General features: G+C 49.4%; 1 protein-coding gene across 2 annotated transcripts in view; it reads right to left on the minus strand.

Moving 5' to 3' along the window:
* Positions 1-10,411: 10,411 nt before the first annotated feature.
* The window catches only part of ETS1 (ETS proto-oncogene 1, transcription factor), a 75,978-nt gene continuing 68,552 nt past the window's right edge, over positions 10,412-17,837 (minus strand). For both annotated transcript variants that reach the window (XM_051638533.1, XM_051638534.1), the window contains 2 exons: positions 16,523-16,641; positions 10,412-15,230 (listed from right to left, as the gene is read on the minus strand). In XM_051638533.1, coding sequence (XP_051494493.1) covers positions 15,015-15,230; positions 16,523-16,641 — 335 coding nt within the window. In that variant the 3' untranslated portion in view covers positions 10,412-15,014. The remainder of the gene's footprint in view (positions 15,231-16,522; positions 16,642-17,837) is intronic.

Here is a 17,837-nt window from a genome sequence, read left to right on the forward strand (position 1 = left end):
CACCTCATGGCAGGATGGTCAGGATGGGATGTGGCATCTGAAATTGCAGGACTTGTGGAGGTCTCACAGCTCTGAGCTCACCTCAGCACCCAAAGGTGCCATCAGATCACTCATTATTTTCTCTGCTTTTCTCTGCCCCAAGGTCTCCCCTGCTCCCCTCGACCCAGATAAATGTGGCTTAGTGGGAGGGAAGAGATGGTCATGGAGGTAGAGGAGGGAAGAAAAGAGGAGGGAGGTCCAGGGCCAGCAGATCACTGAGGTTTCTGTTGTTGTTGTTTCTATTTTTACTCCCTTTCTGGTTTTTCCAATTTTGAAATTCCACTTAAAAAAGCAATCTAAATAAATAATAATAAGCCCTGCCTGGAATCTCTTTCATGCCCCGTTCTCAGCCTGCGTGAGCCTTTCCCAGTGCGTTGTCAAGGGTTGCATTGACTCAGCGGGGACAAGAGCCAGCTCTGGTTTCTATTACCAGTGATTAATGCCAGGGAACATGTTTAGACTCCCAGGGCTTACACGCTGCTCAGGGACTCAGGGAATTTTTTGGTACCGGCTCTGGTAAAATCCTTCATTCCTACAGGGTTCACATTACCCACCAGCTCGCCGGGAGGGTGGGAGCAGGGCAGTGAGGCAGGACACCCCGAGTTTGGCAGCTGTTGGGGTAACCTCTGCTTTCCCTGACCTCTGTGGAGGATTTCTTCATCCTCAGGTCCCTGTTCCATCCATGGGAAATCCAGGAGGTCATTACAGGGAGGAATGGGAGGGAGCAGTGCTAGGAGGTTTGCAACGGTGATCACAAAACACAGCAGATCAAAGCAGAATTCCTCCTTCCCTGTCCCATAAAGTCCTGGGGACATCTGGAAATCAACCTCCAGCACCAGAGTCTTCCTCCCCTCCAGCAATTTTCAGCCAACTTCAACCCCTTCCCCACCAAAGGGAACGCTAAATTCACTTTTATTTTATTCCTTATAGTTTTCTTTGCTTAGTTCTTATTGCAAAGGCCAGAGCTGGCTACTCCCAAATTCTAGACTGGGGGGCTGAGGGCAGAAAGAGATGGATTTTAGGAGGAATCGGGAAAGCTGGGAAGATCTTCAGGGCCACAGGATGAAAGGATGCCCAGTCCATGTACACCAAGTCCATGCTCCTGTGGTTTGGCTTCAGGGGTGAAGGAACAACTCCCCTGGGAGGGTTAATCCCTCTGTACCCCTCTCCCAAAGGGACCGTGCCCATCCAGGCATGTTCACAAAGCTCTCCCCAAGCTGGGTTAATTGGATTAGCCCTGGGAGGAAATGCCCAGGCTCCCCAAACTCCTCCAACAGATGTTCAAATAAAGCCGCATTAAAAAATCAAGTTTCCTCTTCCAGGTAGCTTTAGCTGTCAGAGAAGCAGAGGTGAAGTTTATCCTCCTGCTCTTGATGGAATAAATCCTTTCCTGGGCTCCGGGCCAAGGCAGCTGCTGTTGAGGGGCTGACAGATGCACAGAGACTTAATTCCTCCTGCCCTTGCACCAGCCAGCCTGGGCCTATGGGGGGCAAAAACCCTCAAATGCCTTGAAACCCCACGAGGGTGACCCATTGACTTCTCCCTGCCCAGACAAACGAGACGGCCTTGGAAGGGCATGAATTGCTCAGGGTACACCAGTGGCATCACCATGCACCAGCAAGACCTCAGGAGGTTGTTTGGGCCACTTCTTTCTGCTAAGATAGATGGAGGTCTCCATCACTCTTGGTTGCCTCCGAAGCCTTGGAAGGCCACCAAAAACTTCAACTGTCAGTCCTGACCTCCAACAGCCATTTCTCTGGGTTGCAAACGTTTTAGATATCTCACTGACATCCCATTTTTCCCTAAACATTTTCCATTTTCAGCTCCATCCTCTGTTCCTTCCAGAAGGATACTCAGGGCTGGGTTCTCAGGAGCTGCTGCTCTTTATGCCTGCCCACAGACAGCTCTTTCTAAGCTTTTGAAGTCATGGGTTCCAGTTCTCCAAGCAAGGTCAGGGCTTGCTTTTGCAGGCAGAAAGGGTGATGAGATGTGGAAAGGATGGAAGAAAAAGCCCCTATGCCAGGGTGGGAAAGTTGCTTGGGTTACAGCCTCCAGTACCTGGGAGATTTTGGGAGCTAGAAATGCTGAGATTTTTTTTTTTTTTTTTTTTTTTTTTTGAGAGCTGGTCAAAACCTGGTTTGTTTTAATTTTGTTCCTCTCCATCCCCAGAAAACTGTTATTCTTCAGCTAGAAGTCAAACTTGTCCCAGTTTGCTCCCACACAGTGAGTATTTCTGGGTAAGTTGGTGTCGATTCCTTCCCCTCTTCTGTGATGTCAATCCCAGAATGTCCATGGAAAGTTGACAGCTTTTTAAAAATCCTCTATATGAGATCCCATTTTTCACCTAGAAAATTGTATTGAGGGATTGAAGCATTTTCTGGGAATGCAAATTATGCCCTTTCCAGGTTTTTATTCATTTGACAACTCAAGTGACCCAGAAGTTGGCAGAGCCATGAGGATGCAGGGTAGAGATCTCCTGCTCCTCTGAGCATCCTGCATGGAAAAGGAGAGCAAGTTGGGGCTGTGCTGGCCCATTCAATTCTGCTTGAGGTCATGGTCCTTTGTGTTCATCCTCCATTCCTGGAAAGCAGATGCATATTGTCTTCTCCATCCTGAATTCCAAGCCATTCTTGCTTCCCAGCCCATCCCACACTCTCCTGTGTGAAGCCCAAACAACCAGCTCAACTGGAATGGTTTCAAGGTCCAGCTTTAATGGTTGGACTTGATGAGCTTCAAGGTGTTTTCCAACCAAAACGATGCTGAGATTCAGCCCCAGCTTGGTTCCGCTGGCGATGTGGATGAAGAGCTGACGTTGCCTCCTCCCAGCTCTGCTCCTAAATAATAACACAACCACTGGCTTCCTGCTGGCTTCGGCGAGACCTCTTGTCTGCTTCCCCCCATGTCCTTCATGGGGAGAGAGAAAGTGGTGGGAAAGTTATTTCCCAGGGCACCCAGCCGGCTGCGGCAGCGTCTTCTTGGAACAATGCTTGGAAGGGAAGATGGGGAAAAAAATAGACTGGGATGATGGTGGTACAGCCTTCTCCAAGCAGCAGCAGTGCATAGTTTGTGGTGGAAATGGCCTAGAGTTATTTCCTACAGAAATCTGGTTTAGGTTAAGTAGCTCCTCTCACGGGCTGAGATCTTCACAGCTCTGAGCTCCTTTGCTGGACTTTCATTCATTTACCACCAGTTTTTCTGCTGCAGGTTTTGTTTTTCCCCAAGGAGATCTTCTGGCCTCCTCCTTGACTGGTTTTCTGAGGGATATTCCCAAAAACGCATCTGCTGATGGCCGGGGTTTCACCCACAGGAGGACAGGACACCATGGGACCCCTCACTTGGACATTCATTCTTCCCATCCATCACATCCCTGTGCTGTGCCTTCAAGAATGAGTCAGGGACTGTGCCAGTGATTTTGGTGGCTCAACCGGGTGAGATTAAGTTCATGGAGAGGGCAGGTCCAACAAAAATGGGGACATCCATGGCTTGGACCAGAGCATGACAAGAAAAGAAAAATCTGAGTACTTTTCCAAAGAACCTTTTTTTTTTTTTTGGAGGGGGGGGTGGAACAGGAAAGACAAGACCTGAATTCCCACTTGTTAGCACTTCTAATATCTGCTGGGACGTGAACCCCATCAACCAGGTGCTTTTTGACCAAAACCACCCTTGCAGCCCACCTTCATCACTCGTAAGAAGTGCACACAGGAAGCCACCAGCATTTTCTCCCATGGCACACACAGGCATCTTGCTAAGCTTAGATCACCTTCTCCATAGCTCCATCAGCTCCTGCTTGTGATACCACGCCCTACATTTCGGGAGCCCACTTTGAAAGGCTTCACACAGTCCTGCTCTTCCCTGGCAACATCATCAGCATGGTCGGAAAAAAAGGCCTTGGAGCATCTGGAACCTGAGTGCACAGAAGTTGGTCAGACAAAAAAACACAAGCTGTTTTTCTCCACCACCAGAAAGTTCTCGGTGTAGTGCTGCAGTGATGGCAGCCCCACAGGGAGGTGTCTCAGGGCTTAAAAAGAGACAGCTGAGGAAATGGTCAGTGAGTGTGACACTGTCTGGGTACAGGAGGGATGTGCAACGTGAAGAAGATGCAGGTCCCCATGCAATGCCAGGCTGGAAACCCACCACCTGCTCCTGTGCCTCCTGGTCATGGTCAAGGCAAGATTTGGGGCTGAATTTTTCAAACTCTTCTTCTATCCAGCCTGCCCAGCAAATCCAGCCCTTATCTGGGACGGGTCATCTCCAGACGTGCAGGGACCAGCTTGCAGCTCCGTGCAAACCAGCCGGCGAGTGCATACCAGCCCACGGCTGATTTGTATCAGTTTTGCTTGTGTGGTTAAGCAAGTTTGAATCATAAACCAAAATGTTTATTAAACTAATTTAGCTAAAATGTGCAACTTCTGGAAGCAGCTTCAGCTCTTTCCCTCCCCCTACAAGCCCAGCGCTCGCGGTGGGGGGATCGAACGCTCCAGCTGCTGGGATTTCTAAATCCACACATAAAGCTGTATTACTCTGGTTCTGTTTATCATTTCCATAAGCCATCCCGGTAGGAATCGTGCATTCCTCATTGCTAATTTTAATGGAGAAGGGTTGCTGAGATCCCCAGGAGTGCTCCTATGGAAATGGCATTGCTTTCTCCTGCCAGCACCTTGGGTGTGCACAGGGTGGCCTGAGAAGACTTGAAGGCTTTTTGTTGAGTTTGGGTTGGTGTTTTCTTCACTTTGCTGGTGGGTGAGCAGGGAGCTGGCACAGCCTTGCCAGCCATGAGGCTGCCTGTGGCTCACCATGACCAGGCAAAGGTGGCCACATCACTTTGTTTCTGTTTCTTCCCTGCTTGTCTGGTTGCAACCACCATTTTGGGTCAAGGTTGGGAAGTTTTGAGGCTGGGCATCCGTGGGGTTGGTGCAGCCCTGGGTGCTCAGGGAAGGAAAAGATGCAAAATCACATTTTGCTGCTGCAACCTTGGGATTCAGGAGGGATGAGCTTCCCATTGGCACCCAGATATGTTTCCATCTCAAAAGGAGATTGGCTGCAAGAAACTCACCCAAAACTCGTGTGAAAACCCCAGGATTGTCAGCATCTCTGCTGCAAGGCACAAATTCTTTTCTTCGAGCTAGGGCAAATATTTGAGGGGGGGCAATGGAAACAAGAGCCCTCCCAGCTCCATTTAAGCCATGGCAGTGGTGTGAAAGCCCTTCCAGAGGTTACCAAACCTGGCCACTGAATATATCTTCCTCATTTCCACTCTTAAGAAGCCCTCATATTCACATCATATTCCCTGATTTTTCATTCCAAAATCAGACCCATGTATTGGCAGAGCCATCAGGCTGAGCACTTGTCTTTGATCACTTTCCTTATCAGACCAGAGGACAAGGATGATAAAATTGAGGATCCAAACCTGGCAAAACCCCCCAGCAGCACCAAGCAAAATCTGGCACAGCAAAGCCACGGGCAAAATCCTGCCCCAAATAATGATTTTTGTAATATCTGAGACTCAGTTACAGAATCACAGAATGTTTGGAGTCGGAAGAGACCTCAAAGATCATTGAGTTCTGTCTCCCCTGCATAGGCAGGGACACCTCCCACCAGACCAGGCTGCTCAGAGCCCCATCCAACCTGCCCTTCAACACCTCCAGGGATGGAGCCCCCACAACATCTCTGGGCAGCCTGTTCCAGTGTCTCACCACCCTCACACTGAAGAATTTCCACCTGATCTCTCACCTAAAACTCTCTTCTTTCAGTTTGAAACCACTACCCCTTGTCCTCTCACTGCAAGCCCCTGTAAAAAGCCCCTGCCCAGCTTTCCTGTAGCCCCTTCAGGTGCTGGAAGGCCACTATGAGGTGCCCCCAGAGCCTTCTCTTCTTCAGACTGAACAACCCCAGCTCCCTCAGCCTGTCCTCACCAGAGAGCTGCTCCAGCCCTCGGATCATTTTCGTGGCTCATTTTCATTGCACTTCCATAGATGTTGGAACCACTTTGAATTACCCAACCAGCCTGGAGCACACTTGGCTAAGGCACCCGTGGGTGCTGGGAGGGCTCAAGCAGGTGCTGGTTGCCTAAAATCACCATCTGAAACCTTTCCCCAAGTTTACACCCCTGGCAGCCAGCAGCCCCTTGGCCCCACAAGCCCTCGCTCATTTCCATTGATTTAATTTACATTTCATCCCCTCTTTCTCCCTTTCCTCTTGATGCCATGAAGCCCTCAACACTTTTTACTGGGGGGGGGTTGAAGCTGCCATGGAAGCTGCCACAGGGGACCACAGGGGCAAAGCCACGACCCTAAAAAGGAGAAAAGGAAGAATAAATAGATATTTCAGCCCATACCAGTGGGCTGGTTCTCACGGGCCGTGCCTGTTTCATGCCAAAAGTGATATTTCCCCCACTCACCATTTTTTTTAGTGTCTTTGTGATGAAAAAGGAGCCCCTGGTGATGCAGAGCCAGGTGATTTACAGGGAGCTCTGCTCTGACAAGAGCTTTCTGCTCACCCAGACTTGGGGGGGGGGGTGGAGGAGAGGGTGTCTGGGGGAGATCAGGAGGAGAGGAGCATGAGCTGGCAGGGAAATTGGACACAGATGGGCTGCAAAACCCCTGGGCACGAAGGGGGCTGAAAAACACCTCCAGCCCTGGCCAAAATCTTCAACCAGGCTGAGCAGTCATGGGGGAACATGGGGTCTTGCCCCCATCACTCTTTTTCAGGGTCCTTGAACCTGCTGGACTCTAAAATAGAGGGACAGGTCCAAGGTGGATGAAGCAATGCTCTGTGGAGCAGAGAGCATTTTGGGGACCCAGGTGGGTGTATTTGGGAAAACAGAACCATGTGCAGAGGCTGCTCATAGGAAGCAAGTGCCCTGAGATGCTCAGAGCATCCCAGCCACCTCCTAGTGGAGCTCTGCAGTCCTGTGCTGGGGGTCCCAGCCCCCCACTATTGTCCATGGTGTCCCCAAGGAAACCCCAGGCAACATCCCCCACTCTCCCCCATCTCACCTGCACCAGAGATATTTGGGGTAGAACTGGGGGCAGGCTGCTGTGTTGTTTTTTTTGCAGGAGCAACTGGGATAGGGAAGAGGAGAAAAATAAAAACCCCAAAGAAAAAAATGCCATTGTGGGGATTTTCATGTTTTATTTTAGTTTCTTAGGAGGGATGGTGGGAGATGGTGGGTGTGGGGAACTGGGAGGGGTGAAGGAGGAGGGATGGGAGGGTCAGTGGAGTGTAAGAAGGTGGCTAAGAGACAGGACAGAGGTGAGCTGGGGCACAGAGTGGCAGGCAGCAGGTCTCATCACTCTGGGGCAATCCAAGCAGTAGAGGGACAACCAGGACATCCCAGGGACAGCCCTGCCCCCATTCCAGATCCTGAAAAGATGTCACAGACAATGCAGGGATGCAGCATTTTGGAGAACATTCCCACCCCAGGGATGCAGCATTTTGGAGAGCATCCTCACCTCAGGGATGCAACATCTTGCAGAGCATCCCCCACCCCAGCGATGCAGCATTTTAGGGAGCACCCCCCTGCCTTAAGGATGCAACATTTTGGGGAGCACCCCTGTCCTTGGTGTCCCTACAGGGCAGCCGGGTGCTGGCAGCCCCACGGCCCCGGCAGCAGCTGCTTTCTGGCCCCGGTGGCTGTTCCCTCCCCGCCGGAGCAGCCTGGCACAATAGCTCATTGTGGGGGCAGCTTTCAAGCGGGGCCAGGGAACAGCAGCGCCGGGGAAAGGCCGCTGGAGGAGCCGGGAAGTTGCTGTTGGATGGAGTTCAGAGGCCTCGGAGCAGCAGGAGGGAGCCGGGCGCGGAAAGCAAACAGCGCTGGAGTGGAAAATGCTGACTCGGGAAGGCAGCTCCGGCACCCCCGGCACCCCCCCCGGCAGCACCACCCCGGGCACGGCGAGCCCCGGGCAGGGAAAGGGGATCCAAGTGTCCAAAAACCTTCCAGCAACCCCAAATCTCCTGTTCGTGTGGGGTAAGGCCTTTGCTGTTGCCAGCAAAGTCATCGCCACGTGCTTGATGTGGGTGTGCAAAGGTGTACATGGGTGTGCAAGGGGGTACATGGGTGTGCAAGTGTGTGCCAGGGTGTACATGTCTGCATGGGTGTGCAAGGGCATACATGTCTCTACATGCTTGTGCAAGGGTGTGCATGCCTCTACATGGGTGTGCATGCCTGTACATGGGTGTGCATGCCTCTACATGGGTGTGCATGCCTCTACATGGGTGCTGTGCAGGCCTCTACATGGGTGCTGTGCAGGCCTCTACATGGGTGTGCAAGGGGGTACATGGGTGTGCAAGGGGGTACATGCCTCTACATGGGTGTGCAAGGGGGTACAATGGTGTGCAAGGGGGTACGTGCCTCTACATGGGAGTGCAAGGGTATGCATGCCTCTACATGGGTGTGCAAGGGTGTACATGCTTCTACATGCATGTACATGCCCTGTATCCCCGAGGGAAGGAGCAAAGCTCCCTGCTGCAGCACCCTCGGCCACCGCCCCACACCTCTCCATCCTTCCCCTGTATTCCTGCTTCTTCTTGTTCTCCTCTCTTGTTCCATCTTGCAGATTTCTAGAGAGCCCTTCCCCTGGTTCAGTCCTCAATAATTTCGGTTCCCCTTTCACTCCCACTTCATTCCCCCAGCACCAGTTTAGGTGTCACATTTCAAGACACCGACCTGAAAAAAGCCCCTTTCCTCTCCAGCCTCTACTTAGAGCAGCAGCTCTTGGCTGCTTTGGAGCCTGCAAACCCCCCTCCACCCTGCAGCCCCTGGCCGTGGGGATACACACATCTCTGGGACACAGACATCCTGAGGATACAGACATCCCTGGGATACCAACATTCCTGGGACACATTAATGCCTGGGATACCAGGGGTACCAACACCCCTGGACTCCCATGTGCCAGTGCCTGGGAAAACCCTTTTTACTGCTCTGGCTTTGTTTAAAGCTCCATATCTGGAGTCAATAAGCCATGGAAAATCCTCCTGAAGGTGCAATTCCCTGCACAGGCAGGTTTGGCCTGCAAGGCTCTTCCTCCTCAGCTGAATGTTGATGCTCTTTTATTAACAGCTTAATTAATGCTGTGGTCTCACAGGCAGAGACCACTTCAGGGGGTGCGGTGCTGCCCTGGTGATGCTCTTCCCACCCCACACCCTGAACTCTGCTTCTCCACCCTAAATGTCCTTATTTATTATTATTATAATATTCCATGGAGAACCTTGGCTTGGGAAAAGGAGATGGGCACAGGGCAGGGGCACCAAAGAGGGGAGTGTTGGCTTCATCCCCCACCCCTGGTGCTTCCTCTGGGGGGCTGGGGTGCTGAGCGGGGCCGTTAACTGCCATCATTTCCCTAGAGGCTGCCCCAGGTGCACAGGGGCTTCCCAGAGGGTATTTTTAGTGAAAAACGTTAAAATAATCATCTGCAGTCACTAGGGGGGGGATGATGAAGGATACAGCTCACCTTCCCCTTCGTTTTTTTAACTCTTCTCCCTCCCTCTCACCTGCAAGGACACCTTAACCTGAAGCCCTTCCCCAGGACATCTTGCTTCCTTGCCTGGCTGCGAGCTGAGTGACTAGAAATGGAATCATTCTAAATATTCCTTGTCCTGGATTCATCTTTTGCAACCTCCTTCAGCTGATGACTCCTCCACCCTTCTCGGTGTTCAACCAAGGGGGACAGCACGTTGGTGGATGCCCAGTCTGATCCACTTCATGCTGATTCAAGCAACCAAGTGTCAGATGGTGTCCCCTGGGAATTTCCTGTCTCTCCGACTCACCAGCCCGGTGAGTAAGCTCCTCCTGGAGTCTGAAGCTATCAAGATGCTGGCCTCATGAATCAGCACAACGGTCTGATTTGTTGCACTAAGAGCCTAGAGGCTATTTCTCCTCTTGAAGGCCCACGGCCCAAGGTCTCCAGGAGGAAAGTGGATGCCCAGCAGCATCTTCATGGCGAGCTGGTGGCCACGGGGAGTTGGCCCCACCTATTTCACAGGAGTCTACTGAAGCAAACAGCTGCTACCGACGTCATTTGAGGTGGTAAACCACAGGTATCCCAAGCTCCCAGTGATGATTCAGGACGAAAGACCAGTTTGAAGCCCTGGGGGAACAATGCAGTGGGGACAGCCTCTGACGAGCTGGAGGGGACAACCCACGAGTCCTGCTCCCAAAGTGAGATGGAGCCAACAGCACCTCCCTTCTCCCACCCCCGAGACCACAACTGTGCTGACAGAAGCCAGACAAGCCAGACCCTTATCTCCTATAACCATGTAACTTTTTTTAACAAGCCAAAAAAATAGCAAATTTTCTGGGATTTCCAAGTTTTTCCACTTTGCTCCCCAAATTTTAAGAGTGAAGGCAACCAATAAGCACACGGACACGGGGGGCTATGAATTATTCTTCTTTTAATTTCACATGGTTTAAAATACGATATGAAATAAGGCTACAGTATATAAAAAACTCTCCAGCAAAATGATGTGCCAGCATCAGCAATTAAAACAAAACCAACCCCCTCCTTCTTTCAGAATTCCATGTTGGAGGGACTTTTCTTTTTATTTTTGTATCCCTTAAAAAAAAACAACACAACAAAACCCAAGACAAAACAAAACACAACACACAGACACACACACGTCGCTACATCTCTACGCTACCTCAGCTCAGTTGTTTGGTTTCTTTTTTTTAAAAAAAAAGCACCTGCTTTTTTCCTTTTTTTCGGATTTTTTTTTTTAATCTCACTTTTAAAATTTTTTTCCACTTTTAAAAAATATAAATTATATGAAAATACAAGTTGGAAAATAGTCGAACAGCACAATATAACAATCTCTTTCTTTTTTTTTTTTCTTTTATGTTTATCAGCTTATAAACAAAAGAAATCCTGTGTGTAAAAAACAAAACAAAACAAAAGACTTTTTTTTTTTTTCTTTTTTCATTTACTGAGGCAGTTAATTCCTGGAGATATTCCATTAACATATATGTATACATAGATTTATCATCTATTTAAACCTCTTTGGAATGTAGACAACAGCTCATGGATGTTATATAGACCCTACCAGAGAGCAGAGCAAGCCAAGGCATCCAAATTTTGCAGTATTAATGAGGAACAAGCAATTAAGCCTTAAAGCCTCACAGAAAACCCTTCCAGGAGAGCAGGAGTCAGAAGATAAAGATGTTTCCTAAAGCATCTAAATTTATTGGTGCTTACAGGGCCTGTTTTTATGGAGGAGGTGTTGGTTTGGAAAGACGTGAGAAGGTTAAATTTACAATGTTTTCTATTTCTTGCCCTGTTTGGATCCACCTGATGTTTGGAGCAGGATAGTGCTGGTGTAGAAATAAACCTACACGAATGGTTATGGTCATCCTACACACAGAGATGGAGACAGGCAGCAGAAAAAGTGCTTTGCATTTTTCATCAGGTTTTGGGGTTATTTTACCTTTTACTGAGATGCCAAACCTGAAGCCCTGTAAAGCTCCTGTTTGCAAGAGCAAAGCTCCCAAGGGAGGGCTCAGGCTTTGCTGGGGACACACACTCCTGCATGAAGAACAGCAGATCACAAGGACAACATAGAAAATAACCACCCAAAAAATCACCAGACACACCTGAGACGTTCCAAAACAAGACAAAATTTCCCCGTTGCCAAAAGCCATGTGTATCTGCCAAGGGTGAAGCTCATCCCCATGCAGACAAACCAGCACAGGAGCAAGTCCCATCCCTGGCAGATCTCCATCATCCTTCTCAAATCCATCCTCTGGTGTATGGGTTAACCAAATTTTCATGGCCTCAAAAAATAGGTCAGAGGGTTTGGGTTCCAGACAGCCCTTGCCATAGGTCAGCAAGCAGTTAAAAAGCAGAATGAAAAGAGAGAAGAAAAAAAAAAAAAAAAGAGAAACAAAATCTCCAGTGTATAAACAGCACACAACCCTCTCTGGGATGGTCTCTAGGTTGGGAATATTGAGCTAAAGGAAAACACAAAGTGATGTCCCTTTTTTCTGTTGCACCTCCTGTGCACAAGCTGTGAGCTGGGATGGCCAATGGCTGGGAAAAATGATGGAGAAGATCTGACCAGGGGCTACTGCCAAAAACCAGAGCTGCTTTCTACAACTCACCCTTTCTAACCTTCAAACTGCCTTCCCAAAATCACTGGGAACACACAGGTTCATGCTGGAAACCTGGAACAAATAAGCATGGTGAAGCAAAGGAGGTATTTAGCCTGGCAGAAGGATGGTACCTGAACCTGCGGGTTTTTTTGTCAAGAGGGGAAATTTCATCCCTGTTTTCTGCTGGAAAAAGGCACTTCAGCTGCAGTGGAGCAGCTGAGCAAAGCAGGAGCCACAACCTGAGGCACAGCGTGAGGGCAGGACATGGTGTGCCCAGCTTCCTGGCAGCACCCTGCTGTAGGGTGCAAGGGAGTTTCATTGCTGGAAGTGGCCTGTGAAGGGTAAGCTAAGGGCACTTGGCAGCAATCCTGAACCTAAAAAACCCACCCAACTGCTGGAAATCCAACCCCCACAGTGTGTCCTGGCAGGGTGCTCTTTAACTGCTCCCCCTGCACACGTCTGTGCCATCACGTCTTGCTCAACTCCCAGAGCTCTACCCCAGGGCCTCACTGGCAGGGGATCTCATCCATGATATCCACATTTCCTTTCCTCTCTCCCCAGCTCAGCCAAGCTCTTTTCTCCCATCCTCCCTACCTGCCCAAGATAGGAGCTGAAATTTAACCTCTCAGCAGGCAGCATCCCTTTCCTCCTTTGGTGCACGTTCCTTCCACCTTCCTTCCATCTCCTTTTCCTTCCTTTCCACCCTTTTCCCTCCATATGCTCAGTGGGATGATGCCCAGCCCCATGAGCTAATAGCATAACTGAAAACCTCCCTCACCTAACCCACCATCTGCTTCCAAACCCCTTGGCTGGAGCTCCCTCTTAGCCCACTTATTTCCCCTCCAGGACCCCCTTTTTTAAGCAGGCAGCAGTTTGGGGGCTGAATCCCCCCAACATGACCCCCTGAGGATACAGAGGTGCTGGGTGCCTCTGGCTCCAGAGGAAGTAGAGGACAGCCCAGCACCTCTGAGCATCACCTTGCCCCTCTGATGGGGGTTACAGGCCCCAATGTTGCAGCTCTTTGCCATCCTGTCCTGCCAAAGATTTATCAGCCTGGATCAAACTGGCAGTGCCCAGTGAGGATTCTGGGGAAGCTGAAGCCCTTCCCTGCCTCCCCCAACTACTGTCTCACAGCACCTGTGCAGGGAACACAACTACCTCTACCACACCGACAACACAAAGAGAAGGTACTTTTGGTTCAAACACTGTCTTCCGAAAGAAAATGCCCAGTGGCTCTCAGGGGAGAAAAACCCCATTCCAGCAGTCAGATCCATGCAGATCTGGCTCTGGGGTTCTATTTGGACAGGGAAACACCTCTTAACTCCTCTAACATCTCAACAATCCCTTAGCTCACCCTTTGCTCAGAGCATCCCGGGAAGTGCTGGGGGCAGCAGGATTTCCCCCTCTGAACACAAACCATGCTGTGAAAGGCTTGGAGGAGAGAGGGAGCAGCTGCCTCTGGACTCATCCTGCAGCCATCTCGAGCAAGCAGTGACACCTCTGATTTACTCTGGTGGCACTGGGATACACTTTGTGTCACTCACACCCTGACAGGGTTTGCAGGATCAGGAAAGAACCCATTTGCAAGGACAATTTCCTTTCTGCGTGTGCCCAGGATGGTAAAAAGATACAGCAATAAAGACAGAGCTGGTCGAAACAGGAAGAAAAAAACATTTCCCTTTGTTTTTTCAATTTTTCCTGATTTTTCCCCCTTCAATGAACTTACACATTTTCCATTTCTCACACTCAAAACACGTGAATTTCTCCCCTTTCTCCTTCCAAAAAACAAAACCCCCACATTTTCTGAAAGCACCAAAGTGTTCCTTGAGCACTGAAGAAATTTGGAAAATGCAAAAAAGACATTTTCCCAGCAAATCTCGTTAGGTTTTGTGCACGAAGCAGACACAGCCATACAAAAAGACCCCTTTTTAACAACAAAGAAAAGCAGAAATTTCAACCAGCTTTATCAGCAAACAGCAGAGCAAAGAGCGGGGGATTGGAAGCACAAGCCACACACCCAGCCAGCATCACCAGGAGCCAGTTTGGAGTTAAATTTTTCCTTCACATATGATCTGGAGATGCCAAGTGTTACACTTCTCCAGTGGGGTCTACATAAACACACTGGTTATTTATTGATTTTTTTTAGTTTTTCCTCACTGTGATAAAACTCTCTGCTGGCAGAACAGAAACAAACACACACAATATTGCAATACTGAGACCATCTTAGAGCTTAAGACTATTTAAAAAAAAAATACTGGCACAAAATTTAATAAAATTTTAACAAAAAAAAAAAAAGTCTTGATCCCTCCTAGAAAAAATTCTGCCTTTTGTAGAGAGAAAGGCCTTGTACCAAGAATTACAAAGTTCTTGGTTTTTTCCTATATTGCCCCTCCCCAAAGCAGGACTATTCATCCACTTTGGTTTTCCCTCCCTGACCTTAAAAAAAGATTTAAATCCTTGGGAATACTGTCACTTCCTGAACTGTTGGCTTGTGTGAATAACACCAAAACCAAAGGGATCTGCTTGATTCTTTTTTTCTACACAGCAAGGGATGAGGAGGGGTTTGTTTCTTTTTTGAAGTGAGCTACATTGTTCTGGCTTTCTTAAAACTCAGAATTTCACCCCAAAAAAAGCCTGTCTTGGAGCTTTCAGGAAAGAAAGAAAAAAAAACAACAACCCATCCTTCTGCGAACCAAACTCTTTGGGTTTTTGGCCAAAAGTCTGCTTCTTTCACCACCCTCTTTCCTCAAAGCATCAAAAAAAAACCCAAAACAAAAACGAACACCGAAAGTAACAGCAAAAAAAAATAAAAAAATCAAAAAGAACCAACAGAAAAAAGTCCCATCGACTCTCCAAAATAACACGGGTGAGGTTCTCCACCCATGGTTGACCACCTTCACTCATCAGCATCTGGCTTGACGTCCAGCATGGCGTGCAGCTCCTCGGGGGTGTAGCCCAGCAGGCTCTGCAGGTCGCAGACGAAGCGGTAGACGTAGCGCTTCCCGGCCGTCTTGTGGATGATGTTCTTGTCGTAGTAGTAACGCAAGCCCCGGCTCAGCTTCTCGTAGTTCATCTTGGGTTTGTTTTTCCTCTTCCCCCACCGCCTGGCCACCTGGGAAGATGGGGAGGAGGAGAGTCAAGGTGGGATGCAGGGCATGGGGAACGGGGAGGAAAAATCAGTCTGGATTTGTTGGGCAAGCAGCTGGACGTGAGGGAAGGGAGAGGACTGGGTATTAGAAGAAACTTCTTCACTGAAGGGGTTAACTGAAACCGGCTGCCCAGGGAGGTGGTGGAGTCATCCTTGGAGGTTTAGAATCAGAGACTGGCTTGGGTTGGAAGGGACCTTAAAGATCATCCAGTTCCAACCCCTCTGCTTGGGCAGGGACACCTCCAAGCCCCATCCAACCTGCCCTTCAACACCTCCAGGGATGGGGCAGCCAGTTTCCCAGGGTAACATGTCCCAGGGTCTCACCACCCTCACAAGAAGGAATTTCCTTCTCATGTCTCACCTACATCTCCCCTCCTCCAGCTTTAATCCATTCCTTCTTGTCCTCTCACTCCCTGCCCTTGTCTCAGGTCTCTCCCCAGCTTTCCTGGAGCCCCTTCAGGCACTGAAAGGTGCTCTAAGGTCTCCCTGAAGCCTCCTCTTCTCCAGGCTGAAGAGCCCCAACTCTCTCAGCCTGTCTTCATAGGAGAGATGCTCCAGCCCTCTGACCATTTGGGAGTGCTCCTCTGGGCTCAAGATCTCAGTGTCCTTCTAAAGCTGGGAGTCCAGAACTGGACACAGTACTCCAGGCAGGGTCTCAAGAAAGCAGAGTAGAAGGGAAGAATCACCTCCCTTGAGACCTGCTGACCATGCTGCTTTTGATGCAGTCCAGGACACGAGGTGTTTAAAAGCCTTGCAGATGTGGTGCTGAGGGAGACTCCGTAGAGTTGTTAATGCTCGATGACCTTAAAGGTCTTTTCCAACCAAAGCAGTTCTGACTTCCCTCATCTTGATGGACACAGATGGGTCACCAGCATTAAAGTTTGGGAAAACCAACCTCCACATGATGGCAAAACATTACAGAGGACTCTATGAAGACCCGTAAGTCAGGGAAGGGAATGATTTTCCCCAAAATCAGTGGGAAGCACCCCCCAACCTGTACACATCCTATTTTAAGAACTTTGGCTCTGTGACTCTCTCTATGGTGTTTCAGCTCCTTCCCACCAACTTTGGGCACAAACTACTGTGCCCTAGTTGTTACCACAGCCCTGTTTTTAACACATTTTTAGCTGGGCTCTCATTCAAGACCAGAGCCAAGTGACTGCCCCAATCTCAACCCTGAAGGGAGGATGGGAGGGTCATTCACACCAATATTTCAGAGGAATTTGGGCTGTGCACTTAATTCCAAAGCACTCTACCTCATCTGGGTCAGAGAGCTTGAATTCCCAACCATCACCCGTCCAGCTGATGAAGGACTGACAGGACTTGTCAGTGAGCAGTTCCAGCAAGAATTGCCACAGTTGGATAGGTCCACTGCCTAGAAAGACAAAGAGAACATGAGACATTAATGCCAGGAAAAGCACGGCCCCTTCTGCCCTGGGGAGGAGGGGCTGGAAATTAATATGCTCACTGAAAAAAAATAAAACCTACTATAAATAAAAAGCACCAACAGCCACAGGGCAAGAGCTGGGCTGGGATGAGAGCTTGAGAGTTAAATCCTGTAGGTAAAGGAGCTTCCTATTTGCAATTAGAGCTGAATATTCATGCACTGGAATGCTTCACGTTGAGTTACATAAATAGGATTATTTTTCTGGCACCCAAGCAACAAGGAGTCATCGCCTTGGCACAAGAGCACCCCCGTTTCCTCCGCGCCAAAACCCTCCTGGCCACTGCCTGAACTCCAGCAGACTCCTGCTTCCCGACCTTGACTCTTTGCTCCGTGGCTGTTTACTGAGATAAGGAGGGGGGGACACCCAGGTATGAAAATTATTTGGCCTCTTTCCAGGGCGTGTTGCTGCAGGAATGGGCTACGCCAGCTCACGAAGGCAGGGTCTGGTTGGATCTCCCCAGGACTGGTGGGTCTCCCCAGTGCAGTCTTGGTAAAGCCATCAGCAAACCTTCCTGTGGCTTCTGGGTCACCTAATCCATGTGGAGAGAGAGGCACAAGGTGGCAGAGGCAGTGACCCTGCCACATATGTTCAGCCTGTCCTTACAACCCTGCAGTTTCCATCTTCTCCCTTGGGTGCTAGTTTTGGCCAACAACAATTTGTCCCGAGCCAAACACATCAAACCTGCAGTACCCAGCACATCCCACTGAGAGTCTGCGGCTCCCCAGCCCAGCTTGGGCTGGATTACTGGGACACGTGGAGTGATTTTGAAATCCTTATCTCTTCTTTGTGCCTGTGTCCCAACCAAAGGTAGAGGAGAAGCCCTCAAGCCAAAATCTCTTTGATGAGCAACTTCCAAACGCGGCCACACCCAAAATATCATGTTTGGCTCCAGGCAACATGTTTGGGGAGAGATTTTGCCAGGTTTTAAATGCAGCTTAGAGTGTATCACTGATAAGAATGACAATAATAACAATAAACAGAACCAGAGGTTAGAGGAAACAATTTATCACAAAAAAACCCTGCACAGGCTGGATTAGGATGACAGGCTGGGATGAACCTGCCTGCTGACAGCAATGAGCAAGGAAAAGCAGGGAAAAAACAAGGAAAAGGGAAGGAGAACTGA

Source organism: Apus apus, chromosome 22, assembly GCF_020740795.1.
Source record: "Apus apus isolate bApuApu2 chromosome 22, bApuApu2.pri.cur, whole genome shotgun sequence".
Lineage (NCBI taxonomy): Eukaryota > Metazoa > Chordata > Aves > Apodiformes > Apodidae > Apus > Apus apus.